General features: G+C 38.2%; 1 protein-coding gene across 1 annotated transcript; it reads right to left on the reverse strand.

Annotated features, from left to right (window-relative positions):
- On the reverse strand, nucleotides 17095–19972 carry LOC109721527 (zinc transporter 10-like). The gene is made up of 2 exons (XM_020249176.1): nucleotides 19831–19972; nucleotides 17095–17759 (listed from the first exon to the last, which is right to left on the reverse strand). The coding sequence occupies exons 1-2, from the start codon at nucleotides 19970–19972 to the stop codon at nucleotides 17095–17097; spliced, it is 807 nt and encodes a 268-aa protein (XP_020104765.1).

Consider the following 20576-nt stretch of genomic DNA (forward strand, 5'->3'; position numbering starts at 1 on the left):
CTGATCAGACACAAGTAAATACTTGCAAATATATCTATAAAAATATTATTTTTTGTTAGGAGTAAGTTAATTAATTAACAATTACGCAATAATTAGGACTTGTTTCTTTTTTACAATTTAAATAAAATTATTGGGTGAAACAAGGAATTTAAGTATCTATCGGAGGTACCCAAAGTTTTAAGTGCCCGTCGTACGTGCCGTATCTACCGTGATGTCCTAGCAACAAGATAGCAGACGATACAGACCCGTACGATGGCACAGCTCAAAACCCCTATTCTTTAATATTAGTAAGTAATTTTTCTTAATAATGTTCAAGAAATGTGAATAAAAAGACATAATAATAGTTAGAATTGATATTTTGTTGTTTAAAAAAATAAATCATTTTATACTATTACCAGACTGATGTCAGCACACAAGATTTTTTTGACCTTGTTTCTATCAGAACGGGCTCATTGCACGACCGTGCCAATCGCCGTGTCTGGTAAAGTTTTCGGTACGATCCGTGCCAGGTACTTAAATTCCCTGATCAGTACGGTCGTATTTACCGTGCCGTTATCGTGCAGTAAAATATCGCAGCACGATATAGTCACAATCCTATTGGTACAAGCCTCAAAATCCGCTATTCTTCAAGTTTGTAAATAATTTTTTTTAATAAAATTTAAAAAATTTAATAAAATATTTATAAAACGTATAGATATTTTTGCTAAAAAAATAAATATTTTCGCTTATTATGATGTTTACATATATAATTGTTTATGATATAGGATCGACACGGTCGACACGTACTGATGCGTGCACAATATCCCGTCGTCACACATTAAATTCATGAGCGAGTACTGCAAAAGATTTGGAAAAAAAAGAAAAAACAAAAAAGCTTGGTTTCGTTGAATTATTGGCGCTACCAGAGTAGACGTACGTGGTCCGACAATAGAAAAGGGTAACAGAAAAGCCCATCAACGGTCTAATCTGCACAAAAAAAAAAAAAAAAGAAAAGAAAAAAAAAGAAGTAGATGTGAGACAATCATACGATAAAATTGTTTATGCCACACAATTTTAACTAAATTTTTCATTTTATGACTCGGTTTAGATAGTTGGAAGAATATAAGTTTAATAATTTTGATGTCAAGTAAATATGTAATAAACTAAAATAGTTAAAAATATTTTTGTTAGGAATTAATAAGCGGGTACTAATAAAAAACTATAAGACAAAAATTATCAACCAATATAATATTATAGAATATTAATTGAATTGCCTAATATGGATAGAAAATTTGTTTCGATTATTCTTTCTAATGAATGCTATATTGTATTCAAAATATAAGATACATATTTGTGTAGTTTTTGTTAATTATTTTTTTGTAAAAGCTTAAAACTATGAACCGCTACCGAAATTTGTTTTCTTAAATTTGTAGATTGTTGAATTTTTTTTTTCGTTAACTAATTTTTCAGTTATGAAATTATTGTCGAAACAATTCGAAATTCAATTATTTTGTACACAGAATTTTTTATATGCTGGGAAGTTAACGAGAATCCCAGTTGCAGAGTTCATTTAGTTACGTTCCAAACAGTTTAATTGTCACTTAATACCACAAAAATCCCCATGAACTTCCATAACATGACCTTTTACTCTTAAATAGTTAAAATAACTACAGTTTCCACCAATATACATGTGTTGGACGCACACGCTGTTAGCTTACAGTTAGATTTAGAAGTGATGTTAGTGTACATCTAAAATTTAAATTTGAAATATGTATTTTACTTACATTTCTAGTTGAGTTATTTTTTTAAAAAGAATCGAAAACTCAGGGCACTATTCTTGTGTTCCATATTTAATTTAATAAGGAGGCGTCGATCTAGAAAAGATAAGTATGATCGATCCATATGGTCGAGAAAAAAAACAAATTATAACTCACAGAAGTAGAATAATTCGTAATATGTTGTAACGTTTTGTTTACAGCATTGAAATAAATGTTACCTGTGGCTTATTTAATTTGGTAACAAATATCACTTATCAGAAGATCATTGAAATTCGCAAAGTAAAGAATGACAAACCTATTCACCAAATTTTAAATTTTATAAATTAGTGTCGAAGTTATTTCGTCAGCAGAAGAAAAATTTTTTAAAACCCAAATTATATTATAAATTAAATATAATCATTAAATATATTTGATAGAACAACCAGACGAAAAAGACGTACACTTGACAAAAACAGAGATAAGCCCTTATCCTGTCTTTATTATGTGCACGCGTAGGTGGCACCCCAACTAGGTGGGGATTACTTTAATTCCACACGTGTACATTGCCAAAGTATATAAATCTCCCATACATAAATATATTGCACACAAAAAAGAAAAGAAAAGAAAATGAAGTAGATTTAATTAAGAAAATTAAAGCTTATTACCGGATCCACACACTGGGCCAAATAGGTTGTTGGGTGAGTTAATTTGTTTGGTGGCCTAAAATAAAATACTATAAGTCCTCAATTATATATATATTATATTATGGCTGGAGCTACTATACTCTATGGAGATTAGACTCCTTTATACTCATAAATTTTTTAACGTTGATTTGTATGATGTATGGTTAGGATGATGGTGGTCCCACTTAGAAATGGATAGAGGTTCTCTAGGGGAGTGGTAGTTGGTTGAATAGTATGATCTAACGGGTGGAAATGAATCAATGAATAAATCTAAGGCGAAAATCTTATGAGTATAGAAGAGCCATATTCATAAAAATATAGTAGCGGACTCATAATTATATTATATATATAGAGAGAGAGAGAATGGTCCATGAGAGAGAACACGAGAAGGAGAAGAGTGAGAGTCCGCGCTACTATACTCTTATGAGCATAGAGCCTTTTGTACTCATAAGTTTTTGGCCGTTAGATTTACCTTTAATCATTTTCACCGTTAGATTAATTATTCGACCAACCACCCACTCAACCTAGGGGCACTCTATCAACTAACCTGTAACTACTTTCTCTTAACCGATAATTTTTTCATCTGAACGGCTGAAAACTTATGAATACAAAGGGCTCCTATACTCATATAAGTATAGTTACCACGCTACTATATATATATATATTATATATATTATATATATATATTGTCACGCCCGGCGGCCGATTTTAAAACCTTTTTAAAATAGAGTTGCGAAAAAACGTGCCATTTTTTTTTTTTTTTTTCAACCTGGCCCACGCGACGTACAGACCCTGCCACAATACAAAGTTCCTCTGTCACATCGCGACGGAGTCTCTTTGTATTTGCACGGCGTACCACAAGATCAACAGGATCTCAACCACAACCTACATTTACCAATGAACAACCAAGGCATGATATGCATTTTCATACAGCTAACATCCTTAGAATGATGCATGCCTCTAAGCACTCCTTAGCGCTGGATGATGCAATGCATAATACAACAAACATCCTATTTAAAAGTGCTCCCCACACGGAAGCTTTTTGTTTTTAAACTCTAATTCAATCATTCATAAAACCATTCGAAAATCTTTTTAAAACTGTTTCCCACACGGAAACTTATTTTTTGAAAACCGACTACCTTGAGGGGTAGAAAACCACGATACATACTACAAGAAAACAAATCTCCACAGAACCAAAACCACAGATCGAAAACTCCAATCTCATGTATAAAAGAAACCAGCACCACAGTTCACACTATACATTCAAGCATAACATAAGATCAGTTAATGAACCATATAAACTATCTTTAACATATTAAAGGACAGTAAGGGTAAAAACTAAAACGAATAACCTGAGTCGGAGCTCTAGCGACCACTACGAACGTGTCTCGCGTCTCGTCTCAACTCTCAAATGCCCGGCGATACCTGAAAAAATAGTGGGGAGGTGAGAAATGCTAAAATGTCTCCCCTCCAGTGGGTACCGCAGCGCATGAAGGCGAGAGTACACCGGATCAGAAGAGGCTAAACAACAGTACGGGTCAATAGAAATGCAGTAGCAATAATAATGAATGAAAGGAGACATATATATGAACGAAGTACAACTAACGACTACTGTAATGGACAACTGAATGTATACATTAACAAGACTATAGTAGCAAGACAATGTAATGAAAGAACTGAAGGTATATAGGCAACAACGCATATCATGTATTACAGCGTCAACCGGGACAAGAAGTTCCAAATATACCCAATCTGGTACCTGCTATATTGGTCGCCAGACCTCAAGCGCTGCCTGTCACTAACCTGCACCGACCTGATTACACGCCCTACAGACGACCCATCCGGATAAGTAACCTCGATCCGTGGCCAAACCGATCCGGTGTCGTGAATACCCAAGTGCTGTGACTAAGTCTGATGGTATGCTCAATACAAAAAACCGGCTGAAACCGGTGCCTGTAGGCCGAAGCAGAAACAAGGACGATACAACGCCGAACCTCGATCAACCAGATCGAAACACATGACGAGAGAGTCAATGTGTTACCTGGACCCAAGGTCCACAGAGTCCCAACCGACCAGCAAGGTCACTGATACGAAGTACGAGAACTGACCAACCAGGTCAACAGATGCGGAGTGCAAACCAACCAACTAGGTCAAACAGATACTGAATGCAACAACAGACCAACTAAGGTCAACAGATACAGAATGCAACAACAGACCACTAGGTCAACAGATACAGATGCAACAACAGACAACTAGGTCAACAGATACGCATGATAGATAGAACTACTCTACTCCTATCAGGATACTAAGCATGCAAACAATGAGTAGAGTATAACGAATAAACAAGGGTGCAAGGCTCAATATACTATCGCGATAGTAACAACAGAAGGAGTAAGGGTAGAAACGTCATCAAGCGTGCACCACTGTACCGAGTCGGTCGACAGTACCACCTGTACGGATGTACGCGTCTGTCTCCTGACTGCAAAAGAATGTCGACGCAGGACCTATAGAGGGCCACCGGGTTAGTATCTAACCCACAACTAATAATCACAGTATCCACAACCCCACAAACGATTCACGAAATCGTTTCCAATACCGATTACCGTAACCTCGCCGGAAGTCCGAAACCACACCGGGACGCCGTCGGGACCCATAGTGTCCCGAAACTCACCGACTCGTGTCACGAGTCACCTGCTGCCCCAAAACATTCCAATTTGGATGCCTGGCAGCGAATACAAGGTCACACAACAATACGATCATCACCGGATAATGTACGAATCCGGGTCCGAGTGTCTATTTGACACCGGAACCTCCGTCGCGCCACCCATACATCATTGAACCCACAAATGATGATGGTGACCAGCCAATAAGGCTCAGCGAAAAAACACGAAGCAACCAAACACCGTCGGAAAAGAGCCGAACCGAACCGCGTTCTTTCGGCGAATTTCGCGCGAAAAACGCACCGAAATGACTGAACGATTTCCGCGAAAGCTAACGGACCATGGACAAATCAGTCAGCGATCATAACAAATCCCACACACTGCCCCAGTAGCCACGCAAAGCACAATTGGCACAAAAGACCTATAATTACATAAATACATCATTTTATGTAATTTGAGACGCATCAAGCAGCAGCTCGTTCACGCCAAACGAGGATTCCAAGGTCCCAGAGACACGTACAGACGAGGTCTCGATGATCGACGAGGCCTGTGCTCACGATCTGGAGCACAACAGCTCGCTGTGGGAAGCGCGGGAGCAACCCGAAGGTTTAGCGAATAGCGCGCAGTCAGGGAAGATCGCGCCGAACAGACTAACCGGACACTGTTGATCCACAGTGAGGTGAGCACTGTGATCAGCACTGACGCGACGATCACGTGCTCACCTCCGGAGGCATCAGGAACAGCCTCGGATCGCCGAAAAAGCAAGCACAAACCCGAAACAGCAGCCGAAAAGGCTGAAACGGAGCGACATCGCCAAAAACGCGGACGGGCCTCCCGTAGAAACCAAGGCTGAGCACGATGATCAGCAATTTGCCAGGATCAATCGTGCTCCCTTCCGTGGAGATCGGGGAAGCTCGGGAAGCCCAGAACAAGAAACCCACTCAATAAGCCCTATTTCGGGCTCTGCCGGAGCAACCTTGCTCCGGCCGGCCTCCGGCGGCACGACGGCCGCGCCGGGCCCAGAGTCGGGTGCGGGGGAGGTGAAGGAACACGGTCGCTCACCTCAAGGAGGCGGCTGTGAGCGGCGCCGGCGGCGGCGGAGCAAACGAGCACCGCACGGGATCGAGCTCGGGTTCCAGAGTTGCTGCGGCCACGGCGCGGCCGGGGAGCTCCGGGAGCGGCGGAGGCGGGCTGCAGGATCGGTGGAGGGACGCCTGGTGCTGCCCCAAGCGGCGCGGCGCAGGGGGGAGGTCGCACGCTCGCCTCACCCGAGCGGGTCTGGGGCGGCTGCGGGCTGGCCGAGGGGCGGCGCTGCGCGCCGGGGCGGCGGCGCCGGCGGGAAGGGCGCCCGGCACGGGGGGAGGTCGGCGGAGGAATACACAGGCGGCGGCGGCGCGCTGGTGGCCGTGGCAACCCGGCTCGCAGGCTCGGCCTGGCTGCTGCAGGCGGCTGGAGCGGCTGCGGCGGCGCGGCCGGCGGCGGTCGGCGGGGATGATTGCGGGAGCACACGGTGAAGTCCATGGGAGGGTCTGCAGAGACGCAGCCCCGGGCCTTCACACAACCGAGAGGAGAGAGAGGAGGAGAGAAAGAGAGGGAAGAAGAGAAGTGGTGGCTCGGCGGCGGCCGGGGCTCAGCCGGCGCGGCCCGGGGCTCGTGCAGCAAAGGGCAGGGGAAGGGTGAAGGTCGCTGGGGCGACTAGGGTAGCTGGGCTGGTAGGGTTAGGTTGAGGGATCAAAACCCTAGAAAACAACTATATATACAAGGCTACAACTTGCAAGAAAGCCCCCTCAAACAACAGAATTTCAATCCGAGTCTCTCACAGTACGACTAAAACGCATGAACGCCCTCCACGCTGCGATCTCACGCAAAACGGTACATAAAAATATCGCGGACTTTTGCGAAAATACCGTTTTGCCACTACCGACCTCTCCTCGATCAACGCGCGATCTCCGCAGATCCGTCCGTCAGATTTGCGAACGGATTGAGCCAGTGCGCATCAGCACAGACGGAGCAACAAAGCTGCGATTTCGTTTCATCTTGATCGACACGGATTCACGACAAAATCCAACCTTATCGTCGAATAGAAGGAAACACACACGTAAAATACATATAAAACATGTATTTTTAGATTTCTCGAAATTCCGTGCGTCAAACTCAAAATCCGTCAGCCGCCATTAGTTCCAGAACAGCTGCCCGGTCGAAACGAGCTATTGGACTGCTATAAACATAGTCCGGTACGAGCCAGAAGCAACTTCTCACCGTGCTTCTCCGGAAAAATCGAGTTACTATTCACTTTAAGTGAAACTTGAAATCGCGTAGAATTTCCGTTTTAACTCGTTTTCGCCGAAACTTGACGAAGTGCTTTTGTAATTAAATTACACACAAAAACATCGTCAACTGAGAAGTTAGCTACACTGCAAAAATCTCAGTCTTACATTATAGAGAGAGAGGAGAGATGAGAAGAAAGAGAGAGTGAGGGCTACTATGCTATCGGAAGCACGGAGCCTTCCGTTGCTCCGAGTCGTTTTTGATGTTGTGACTTTTGAATCGTCGATCGGCTCGTTAAACTTGGTATAGAGTATTTGAAGTACCTAGAAAATAAATTTTATAATTTTACGATATCATTTGCCATAGTGAACGAAGGGCTAAAATCACCAGTGAGAAATAAAAATCTACAAAATGTATAATATTACAGTCTCTCTCTCTCTCTCTCTCTCTCTCTCTCTATATATATATATATATATGAGTCCGGCTACTATATTTTTATGAATATTGGCTCTCTTATACTCATAAGTTTTCGGCCTTAGATTTATTCCATTGATCATTTCCACCCGTTAGATCATACTATTCAACCAACTACCCACTCAACCCTAGAGAACCTCTATATATATAATTGAGGACCTTATAGTATTTTATTTTAGGCCACCAAACAAATTAACTCACCCAACAACCTATTTGGCCCAGTGTGTGGATCCCGGTAATAAGCTTTAATTTCTTAATTAAATCTACTTCATTTTCTTTTCTTTTCTTTTTTGTGTTGCAATATTATTTATGTATGGGAGATTTATATACTTTGGCATGTACACGTGTGGAATTAAAGTAATCCACCCACCTAGTTGGGGTGCCACCTACGCGTGCACATAATAAAGAACAGGATAAGGGCTTATCCTGTTTTTTGTCAAGTGTACGTCTTTTTCGTCTGTGTTGTTCTATCAAATATTATTTAAATGATATATATTTTAATTGTATAATATAATTTGTTTTTAAAAAATTTTATTCTGTCTCTGACAAATAACTTCGACAATAATTTATAAAATTTAAAATTTGGTGATTAGGTTTCATTCTTTACTTTGCGAATTTCAATGATCTTCTGATAAGTGATATTTTTTACCAATTAAATAAGCCACCAAGTAACATTTATTTCAATGCTTGTAAACAAACGTTACAACATATTACGAATTATTCTACTTAGTGATTAAATTGTTTTTTTTTCTCGACCATATGGATCGATCATACTTATCTCTTTCTGATCGACGCCTCCTTATTAATTAAATATGGACACACAAGAAGTAGGCCACTGAGTTCGATTCATTTTTTAAAAAATAAACTCAACTAGAAATGTGAAGTAAATAATATTTCAAATTTAAAATTTTAGATACTAATCATCACGTTCTAAACTAACTGTACTAAGCAGTGTGCGTCCAACACATGTATATTGTGGAGAACTGTAGTATTTAACTATTTAAGAGTAAAAGGTCATGTTATGGAAGTTCATGGGGATTTTGTTGTGTAGCTAAAGGACAACTTAAACTGTTTGGAACGTACATAAATTGACTCTCAACTGGGATTCTCTTAATTTCCCAGCACTATAAAAAATTCTGTGTACCAAAATAATTGAATTTCGAATTGTTTCGACAAAATTCATAACTGAAAAATTAGTTAACGAAAAAAAAAAATTCAACAATCTACCAATTTTAAGAAAACAAAATTTTCGGTACGGTCATAGTTTTAGCTTTTACAAAAAAATAATTAACAAAACTACACCAAATATGTATCTTATTATTTTGAATACAAATATGCATTCATTATAACAGAATAACTCGACACAAATTTTCATCCATATTAGGCAATTCAATTTAATATGTCTATAATTTATATATGTTGATAATTTTTGTCTTATAGTTTTATTTAGACGCCTTATAATTCTAACAAAAATATTTTTAATATTTTATTTTATTTACATTTACTTGACATGAAAATTATTAAACTTATATTCCCAACTATCTTAAACCGGTCATAAAATGAAANCATTGAACCTCTCATAACAACTTTTATTTTTTTTTTTGAAGTATAGTTGACTGTATAAATTAATGTACTACTTATGTCTTCTATTTACTATATAATTTTTTTTTTTTTTTTTTGTGCAGATTAGACGTTGATGGCTTTTTCTGTTACCTCATTGTCGGACACTACGTCTACTCTGTAGGCCAATAATTCAACGAACCAAGCTTTTTTGTTTTTTTCTTTTTTTCCAAATCTTTTGACAGTACTCGCTCATGATTTAAGTGTCGTGACACGGTATTGTGCTACGCACAGTACGTGTCGGACCGTGTCGATACGTATTAGTCATAAACAATTTATATATGTCAACACATAATAGCATGAAATATTTATTTTTTTAGCAATAAATATTCTAACGGTTTATTATATATTTTTATTAAATTTTTTAAATTTTATTAAAAAAATTATTTACAAATTTGAAGAATAGCGGATTTTGAGCTGTACCAATAGGATGGGACTATATCGTGCCGATATTTTACTGCAACGATACGGCACGGTAAATACGACTCGTACTGATCAAGGATTTAAGTACCGTGGCACGGGATCGTACCGAAAACTTACCGACACGGCATGGCACGGTGCGTGCCGAGCCGTACTGATGAAAACAGGTCAAAAAAATTCTTGTGTGCTGACACATAATAGTATAAAATATTTATTTTTTTTTAACAACAAAATATTCTAACTATTTATTATGTCTTTTTATCACATTTCTTGAACATTATTAAGAAAATTACTTACTAATTTAAAGAATAGAGGGTTTTGAGCTGTGCCATCGGTACGGGGTCTGTATCGTGCTGCTATCTTGTTGGTATGGTACGACACGGTAGATACGGCCCGTACCGACGGGCACTTAAAACTTTGGTACCGATAGATACTTAAATTCTTGGTTCTCACCCAATATTTTTATTTAATTGTAAAAAAGAAACAAGTCCTAATTATTGTAATTGTTAATAATTAATTACTCTACAAAAAAATAATATTTTTATATATTATATTCAATATTTCACTTGTGTTGATCACTTACAAATATAGATAAAATAAAAAAAAAACCTATTGTTATAATTATAAATATATTTTCATACTTAAGCTATGGAAATATTTGGTTGGTTAAAAATGAAGCATCAAATTCAAACTTTTGTCCGCTGAATTCATTAAAGATTTGTAAATAGTATTAGAGCGACGAGACATTAATTACCAAACAATTTAAGTACTTGAAAAAAAAAATGGTATTCTCAAAGAAGAGGGTATTTTATTTTTCCTTCTTTTTCAAATCTCATTACTCTTTTGTAAATTTGATAGTTTGGGAAATATAAAGTCACCTATTAGAACTCAATATACTTCCTTTTATTAATTTCACATATAATAATAATCTGAATAGTAATTAAATGAACTTAAAGCATATTTGGTTCATGATTTAAAAAATGTTTGATATATAGTATAAATTCAAAAGAAATTTTCAATATGGCATAAATTTAAAAAGGTATAAAAGAGATTCGCAAATATAGTATGAATTCAAAATGAGTTTAGAATATGGTATTAATTCAAAAGATGTATATCTGCAAACATGGTACAAATTCAAACGAAAATCAATTTGTGGTTGTGAAAATCATAAAAAGAAGTTATTTTATTTAAAATTGAAAATGATTTTTTAAATTAAAACTTGATCAATTTAAGAAATACTATAGAAAGATTCTTAGGAACACCAAAATTCTAACTATGATGTTGCATAAGTAAAATGTCCTATTTGAATTAGATCGGACTAGAATATCGTCACAAGTGTAGTCAAACAAAAAAAAGAAATGTAAATTATTTCAAAAATATTCAAGCAATAACAAGAATGTTTTATGGGTCTATTGTAACAATATGGGGAATTATGTAACCCAATTTTGATTTAGAAATAAGTTAAGGCTTAGATAAGTTTGGATGGTGAAAGGTTCTAACACAAATGGATCCAAATTCACTCGACTATCGTTCTTAACTTGATTTTCATTACAGGTATGCCCTGCACTCGACAAAGTGAAAGAGCAAATAGTATTTGGACAACGGGGCTCACGGCATAACTTCACATCTATACAACTATATTAATCCGCAATATTTAAGATGACGTAGCGCTTCCACATTAGTTTAGGGCTTTTCTTTTTCTTTTTTTTTTTCTTCTTTCAGTTATACTCTTTTTGCCCCCTCATCTACCCCATGTAATTTAAACCCCTACAATTATTAAATTATTAATTAATTTTTTAGCTTCTTTCAATTATACACTTTGAATTCCTATCACTAACATACCTGGTGTGACGTTTCGTCTTCCTACTCAATAAATGAATAGATTTGGAATGGAAGAAGAAGTGAGAAAAAGGGAGTAGTAGTGATGGGGGAAGCTCATGAGGAGGATTAAATGGGGTTGTGGGTTTTGATCCTTTTGGTCTCCACTCCCCCAGTTTCTTAAAAATCCTATTTTGAAAACGTTTGGAGAGAGAGATAAGAGGAAGGAGTGCAAAAAAAGGAGAGACAAAAGCTTCTTCAATGCCATTTTTGTCAGTGGGAGTGGAAAAGATGGCCGATAATTGTTATTTCTTCAATAATGTGATTTCAACTTCTTCTTCTTTTTGGTTCTGTTTAATTTTTTGTTTGATTAATTCTAATTTTTTGTATCTAAATATTCATATACCCGTTTTATATTATGTTGTTTCAAAAATATTAGATTTTGATCTTTGTATACTCCTATTTTTATTCCTTCTCTAGATTGTTGGCTATGTTAAGTATACATTGTTTTCTTTTCTAGATCTTTTTGGCTTCAATATTCATATTAGGTATGATTTGGATTTTGTTTTCTTTGTATCATTTTGTGTATTTAGGCTCCGAGCTGATGCACGCACCTTCCCCTTCCAGTCTTCCACTGCCGTTGAACGGGCCGTCATCGCCATAGCCAGAGGTGTCGTCAGGCCGGTCCTCGCGGCCACCGGTGAAGGAGCTTTGGTGGGTATGGTGCACAAGGGTGCGGGAAGCGAAGCAGCGGATCGATTGGCAGTGACGGAAAAGGTGGACGAGGCGAAAGCGCTGAGGAAGTAGTGGTGGCCGACGATCTTGGACTCGGTGGCGGCTACGGTGGCAGATGGTTTTTACCAAATTTTGCTAGCCAATTTCGATGAATGGATTTTTTGGTATCTCTTCATCATATACTTAATTGGTGGATTTGCATATTATATATTCGATGTACTGATCAATTTTGTTAATGGTTTGGTTATGAAATTTTCATGAAATGCTTAGATGGTTCTGTTCAAAAGCTGTTTAATTTATAAAAGTTTTTTAGTTGATCAAATTATCCTGCTCTTTAGTCATAATTTTTAATAGTTTGGTTATGTAATTTTCAGAAAATGTTTAGATGGTTATGTTAAAAAGCTGTTTAATTTATAAAAGTTTGTTAGTTGATCAAATTATCCTGCTCTTTAGTCATAATTTGCTCTTTTTAATATTTTGTTAATCAAAATAATGATTATAATAGTTGTCCGTAGTCGATTGTATTACTGTATAAGCACAAAAATATACAGGGACAAAGTTATATAGAGGTCCAAGGTGGCCATGGCCCCCCTCAACTTTTCAATATTTGTTTAAATACTAAAAGTCTTTATTTCTTAAATTTTTCACTTATTATGGCTATAAAGTTTTCTCTGAAGTTAAAGAGTGTTTTATCATATTTTATTTTGATGCAAAAGTTATAGAAGATTTAAGAAAACTGCTCAACACTCCACAAGAATAATGAATCATACTTAGGTAAGTTTTTGGCATAATTTATTTTGATGCAAAAGTTATAGAAGATTCAACAAAACTATTCAACACTCTACAAGAGTAATAAATCATACTTAGGTAAGTTTCAGCAGATTGATCATATACTATTTAAATAAATTTTTAACAAAATTATGGCAACGCTTATATATTTTTTCCTTTTTATATATATTTTCAGAATGTTTTTGGATCTTGAATAAAAAGTTAGTATTTAATCAACTTTTTACTAAGCTGCCACGAAGCGTTCGCTGGTCCTATATTATATATAATATAGATATATAAATGTATAACTCTCACATCTTTTGCCATTCCTCTTTTCTACGGCTCTCTTTGTTTCTTTCTTCATCTCCTCACTGTATTTTTTTTTGTATATGTATAATTTCATACTATTATCGATAATCAATAATAATAAAAAAATTATTTCGATAATATCTACCCGCTGCATTGCGCGGGTAACTACACTAGTTGAAATAATTCTCTAAGTCCCAAAATGTTTTTCTTTATTTGTTTTTTAAGATTGCAAGCTTCATTTAGAGATTGTAATAGAAATCCTATGAAACGAGATTGTAACCAGCTTTGGTCTTACTTTCTTTGAAAGGCTAAATAATAGTGATTAAACATGGGATGTCGCTACATCTATCCAAGTGAGGGAGAAAGATTTGTTCTTCCTTTTATCCTATTCCGAAGGCCTGTTTGATTTTTGCAATCATAATTCATGTACTCGGTTTTCTTACAATTGTAACGTTGAATATCCTTTTTAAAAGAGTGCGATCTACCATTGCTTGCTGAGCCATCTTACTCCACGCTTTGCCATAACCGGGCATCATTATCCAAATCTGAAAGATAAATCTCTGTAGCGGGAGAAATCTTGCTCAAATTAATGATGTACTTTTTTTATTCTTCAACCGGTAAACATAACATATTTTGAGTTAGAGTTAATTATGCTACAATTAATTGACTCGAATTTAACAATCAATATTTTATCATATAGATGTCTAGTACTCAATAACTTGTGCTTAAATCTTTTTATCAATAAACATTAATAATTTCAAAACAACTGTTACGGATTGAGCATTTTTTAATAATGTCACTTCTCGATCGAGTTGTTTTCAAAAATTATCTTCACCTACAAACCTTTGTATATATAGGCGTTGTATAGATTAATTACAGCACCTTTTAGTTTTTGTAAACTTAGCATTTCTATTTGACAAAAATGATAATTTCTTTTTTATTTTTTTGTTTTATCATTACCATGGCGAAGTTTCTATTAATTCCCAAGTTTGATATGGAATCTCATAGTCAAATCAATGAATATATGAATTGAGTAAATCGCGTCGGTGCAGTTGAGTTACTATCAATAATGACCAAAAACTTTGTACGGTGAAGCATTTGAGTGTCAAACGCTATTTGTATAATAGGTGTAAATTTTATATCCTAAACTTTAAATGCCTACGCTTACTCATTTATCTTATTATTTTTTTAATAACAAAAATTTAAATAACTTATATATATAAATATATAGTCCGGCTACTATACTATTGTAAGTACGATCGTTCTCGTACTTATAAGTCATTTTCGATAATAGAACTTTCGAATCGATGATACATACCGTTAAACGTTATCTGAAGTACTTAAAATTTCTAGAAATTAAATTTTATAATTTTTCGACATCATTCACCTAACGATCAAAAGGTCACAAACTGATAATAGAGTTGATCGTCAATTCGGAAGGTCCATCATCGAAAACAACTTATGAGTACGAAGGGCTACTATACTTTTATAGTAGCCCTACTATATANTCGCTGGTTGCAACCTCTTCAAACTCTGGTGCCGGGCTACTCGGCTCGCGTACAGTGCCAACACCCATGTACCACGCACTGCCCGACTCGCGGTATATCCACCAGCGGAACGCCAAGATGCCTTACTAGTTACTCTCCGGGTCAGGTTCCCCCTCCCGGCGCAGTGTGCAGTGTGAACGTGCGATTGGTCCCGTGAATCACACGCGAGGCGCGCTCCCTCAATCCGGGCCGGAAAAAGTAGCTGGAGAAAAGATGCAGCGCAGTGCGCACCCACACACGCCCACGCGGCGCCACGCAACACCCGCATCGAATGTTATTGTCCACTACACCGAACCAACCAGCCGAAGCAAACGCTAAGAACAGGGAAGGGAGGGTACGAATGAATAAGAAAGATGCCGTCCGCTTTTTGTCCTTATCGCTCTCATCTCCACCTGTCCATTGGCGATATTGGCGTTGGCATTGGCTCTCCCTCCCTCCTTTTCCCACCCTCTCCTCCCCTGCCCCCGCACCCGCGCGCCCCCCCCCTCCTCAGACGGATTCGTTCCCTCGTCTTCTCCCCTTCCCACTCCTTCCTTACAGTAAGCGCTTTAGCCTTTCCGGCCACGCCGATTTGCGTTCCTCAGAAACGTTCTCTCACATTCGCCGCCGCCGCTGCTGATTGGTGCGAGGAGGGCGCGAAGCCCGGCGAGAGACAGCTCCGAAACGAAGGACGAGCGTAACTCACTCGAGGAGAGGAGAGGAGAGGAGAGGGGCAGTGGGAGTGGGAGTGCGAGGGCGAGGTGCTTCTGCCTTTTCCCTTCCGCCCACCTTTAATGAATTTGTATTGATGTACACATATATATATATATATATATATATATATATATATATAGAGAGAGAGAGAGAGAAAGAGAGAGAGAGAGAGAGTCTGGCTACTATACTCTTATCAGTAAAGATTTTTTTGTACTCAAAAGTCACAAAATTTATATTTTAGATACTTCAAATACTCTAGATCAAGTCTAACGGAGCTAATGATTGATTCGAAAGTCCCAACATCGAAAACGATTTGAAAGTGCGGAGAGCTCCGTGCTTTCAGAAGCATACAAGCCTCACTCTATATATATGAATCCAGCTGCTATCCTTTTAAGAGGACGGATGACTTCATCCTCCTATGTCGTTTTAGATGATAGGTATTTCGAATTGATAATCGGAACAGTCAAAGTTGATCTAGAATATTTAAAAGGGGCAATTGCCTATATACCCCTGAAAAGTTTCCGGTTTTTTTATATACCCCTCTTAGAAGGCTAATATTGAAAATACCCTTCTTATGTTCCAAGTCTTTCTAATATATCCCTGGAGTTAAGCTTCGTTAGTGAGCTGCCGTTATCTCTGTAAAATTACCATTTTGCCCATTCCAATATACCCTTCTACCGTAACTAACTTTTCTTATATACCCTTTATATAGCAAATATTTTTCTTATTTGCCCTTCAAATATAAATTAATTAATTAAGCACGTCGAGATCGATCGCAGTTAAACCAACTTTGGTAGCTGGAGGCATAGTTAGTTAATTCGGATTCGGCAAAAATTCGGTAGGGATATAATTCGGATAAAATTCGTCTTTTAATTTTTAAATTCGTTAGTTAATTCGGATTCAGCAAAAATTCGGTAGGGATATAATTCGGATAAAATTCGTCTTTTAATTTTTAAATTCATTAAAAAATACGGCTAAAAAACGGATTCGGCAGTTATTCGGATACGTGATTTATACAGGTATTATACGTTCACCAATTAAAAATTCGGGATCAAATATAATTTTTATATATAATTTTTAAAAATTCGGTATTATACTATATATATTATTTTTATAATATTTAATAATAGATTAAATATATTTAAAATTATAATAAACTTATATTAATAATATATAAGAGTTATATATTTAAAAATATTAATAAATAATTACAAATTTATAAATAAAATATTATATAATAATATTTCTATATAAAAATAAAATACTATATGAATAAATCTATTAGTTATTATTATTATTATTATCATCAGAAAACACGACAGTTGATTTACAGGAACATAGTTATTAAATAATTAAGCGCTAATTACTTAATAATTGTCATTAGTGACAGGATGATATGTACAGCTAATAGGGGTGGTTTAGACTTTAGATCGAGCACCTGGGGGGCGACGATGTGGCGCAGATGCAAGGAGACCTGGCCCTCGTCCCCATCCTCGTGCGCGTGCCTGTGCGCGTGGCCGTGGGCGTGGCCGTGGTGGTGGTGGCTGTGGCCGTGCGCCGCCGCGTGCGCGCGCATCCTGACGATGTGCATCGCGTTGCCGCCCTTGGCGAAGCCCTCGTTCTCGTCCTCGTCCACGGGTGGCTCCAGCGCCGCCGTGGTGATGGAGCGCCCCTCGTCGTCCTCTGCAGTGGCGTCGGTCTCGGCGGTGGCGGCGGCGCGGTGCTTGCGCTCGTAGAACTGGGTGACGAGGAAGTCGAGGACGAGGGTGGCGAGGGCGGCGGCCATGGCGACAAAGCCGGAGAAGGGGAAGCAGCGCCAGGGGAAGCGGAGGAGGCAGGGGTCCGTGAGTGCGGCCTCGACGTCGTGGAGCATGTGGACGAAGCCCGTGGCGAGGATGATGCCTGCGGCGAAGGTCTTGGCGAGGGCGAAGAACCCGCTCTCCGTGCTCAGGAGGCGCCGCCGCTTCCGCCCCGCCGGCAGCGGGAGCCGGCGACATGGAGGCGGAGGAGTCGGCGATGAAGTTGGGACTTTGGGAGAGAAAGAGGATAACTTAAGGAATTGGCATAATAAGTTAGGGGTAAAATAGGTATTTTATATAGGTTTTAACTCTAGTATACATTTAACTCATATTTAACCCGAGTTAAGCTAACAGGGGATAACTACGAGGGTATTTTGGAATAACGGTGGAACATATGAGGGGCATTTTAGAAAGAAAAAAAAAGTAGGGGTAGATCGGATATTTCCGAACGCATGAGGGGTATATAGGCAATTATCCCTATTTAAAATGTCTATAAAATAAATTTCATGAATTTTAAAATTTATTTACGTAGTGATTAAAAGATCACAAAATCGACAGTTTTTGACGGCATATATGAGTCGTTTTCTTATTTAACGGAGTAGAACAATCCAAATAGGTTAAATTTTTTATAAAATTTTTTTATATTATTCAGATAATATTTGATAATTCTAATCATGAATCGAAAAAAGTCTAACATCTATCTTCACAAAGGTTATTCATTTTTTATTTTTATTTTTTGACTTTTTTTAATTAATTTAATTAATAACGAATTTTAAAATGACCAATTTGCATAAAAAATTTATTTATTTTGGGCTTTTGCAAAACCGGGCCACCTTTTTTGTTTTTCCAGATTCGGTCCGCTTTTTCAGCAAACTGACCAAAATATCCTTATACCTTTTTCTCTCTCCTCTTTTTTTTCTCTCGTTCTTTTTTTCTTTCTCTTCCCAGAGAGCGGCCTCGCCCGCACACCCCGGCACCTTCCTCTTATCCGATCCTGCCGAGGCCGCATCGCGACTTTTATTTTTTCCTCTCCGACTCCTCCACCGTTTCCGACGACGACGCCTCTCTCGCCCTTCCCCGTCCTTCTCGTCCTCTCCCTCTCTTTCCTTCTCTGCCGCCTCCGATGACGACGCATCTTCGCCGGCGCCGACAATATGCCGGTGCATCCTTACCCTCTCCTGCACACCCATGCACCTTCCTCGCCTCCGACCCTGCCTAGGCCGCGTCGCAACTCTTTTTTTTTTCCTCTTCGACTCTCCTCCACTGTCTCCAACGACGACCCTTCTCTTGCCCTTCTCCGTCCTTCTCGTCCTCTCCCTCTCCCTCTCCCTCCTCCTCGGCCGCCTTCGACGACGATGCATCTTCGCCGGCGCCGACGCCGGCACCGACACTATGGAGGTCACTACGGCGCTGCAGCCTCGGAGCGGAGGGTTCTTAGCGGCATCGTCGCCGGCGCCGTGGAGAGGGGTGACCAAAAAAAAATATAAAAGAAGCAAAAAAAGAAATAAAGATAAAAAAGTATAGAAAAAGAAGGATGAAGATGAAATTGCATCGTTAATTGCAAAAAAAATTATAAGTTGCACTACTTAAGATGTAAAATACAGGTTTAAGATAAAAATTATACTCTTTAAATGAAAATTACACTCTTTAAACGAAAGTTGCATTGTTTCTCCTCTTATTGCACCATTTTTTTTTGTTACACTATTTTTTATCTTAAACTACACCCCTTTAAGAGATATTTATACTGTTCATCCTCTTGTTGCACTATTTTTTCTCTTGTTACACTATTTCTCCTCTTGCTACATTGTTTTTATCTTAAACTGCATCCTTTAAGAGGAGAAACAGTGTAACAAGAGGAGAAATAGTGCAATAAGAGAAAAAACAGTGCAACAAGAGGAGAAACAGTATAAATATCTCTTAAATGAGTGCAGTTTAAGATAAAAAATGGTGTAACAAGAGAAAAAATGGTGCAACAAGAGGAGAAACAGTGCAATTTTCGTTTAAAAAGTGTAACTTTCATATTAATGAATGTAGTTTATATCTGAAAGAGTGCAATAAGAGGAGAAACAGTGTAAATATCTCCCAAATAGTGTAATTTTTATTTAAAAAGTATAATTTTCATCTTAAAGCTGCAGTTTATACAACTTATAATTATTTTTCAGTTAACGATGCAATTTCATTTTCATTCTTATTTTTCTATAATTTTTTATCTTTATTTTTTTTTCTTGTTTCTTTTATAATTTTTTTGGTCACCCCTCTCTGCCAACGGCCACGGCACCGGCGACGATGCCGCTAAGGACCCCCCGCTCCGAGGCTGCAACACCGCAGTGACCTCCGCGGTATCGGCGCCGACACCGAGATGCATCGTTGTTGGAGGCGACAGAGGAGGAGGGAAAGGGAGATGACGAGAAGGGCGGAGGAAGACAAGAGAGGCATCGTCATCGGAAACAGTGGAGGAGAGTCAAAAAGAAAAAAAAAAAAATCGCCGGCACGGCCTCAGCGAGGTCGGAGGCGAGGAAAGTGGAGGGTGTGCAGGCGAGGGTAAGGATGCGCCGGCATATTGTCGGCGCCGGCGAAGATGTTTCGTTGTCGGAGGCGGCAGAGAAGGAAGGAGAGGGAGAGAACAAGAATGACGGAGAAGGGCGAGAGAGGCGTCGTCATCAGAAACGGTGGAGGATAGTTGGAGAGGAAAAAAAAAAAAAAGAGGAGAGAGAAAAAAGTATAAAGGTATTTTGATCAGTTTGCTGAAAAAGTGAACTGAATCTGCAAAAATAAAAAAAGTGACCCAATTTTACAAAAATTCAAAATAAGTGAATTTTTTATGCAAATTGGCCTTCTAAAATTTACAAAATACAGTTCCTGAACATTATAATAAAATATGTTTCTTTTTATATTGAAAAAAAGTCAAAACAACTGAACCCTACAGTAGGTTAGTAACCTTCCACTATTATTATATTAACTATTCCCCACTGCCCCTGGAAGTTGCATCAACCACTTAATAATATAATAGGGAACAACAGCTATTTGCAATGTTTTGAGTACTGTT

This window comes from Ananas comosus, linkage group 15, assembly GCF_001540865.1.
Source record: "Ananas comosus cultivar F153 linkage group 15, ASM154086v1, whole genome shotgun sequence".
NCBI lineage: Eukaryota > Viridiplantae > Streptophyta > Magnoliopsida > Poales > Bromeliaceae > Ananas > Ananas comosus.

Coding starts and splice junctions, on each gene's coding strand:
- LOC109721527 (XM_020249176.1), bottom strand. CDS start 19,972: ATGACGATGCCTCTCTTGTCTTCCTCCGCCCTTCTCGTCATCTCCCTT. Junction 17,760..19,830: donor TTGCAGCCTCGGAGCGGGGG/GTCCTTAGCGGC, acceptor TCTCTCCCAAAG/TCCCAACTTCATCGCCGACT.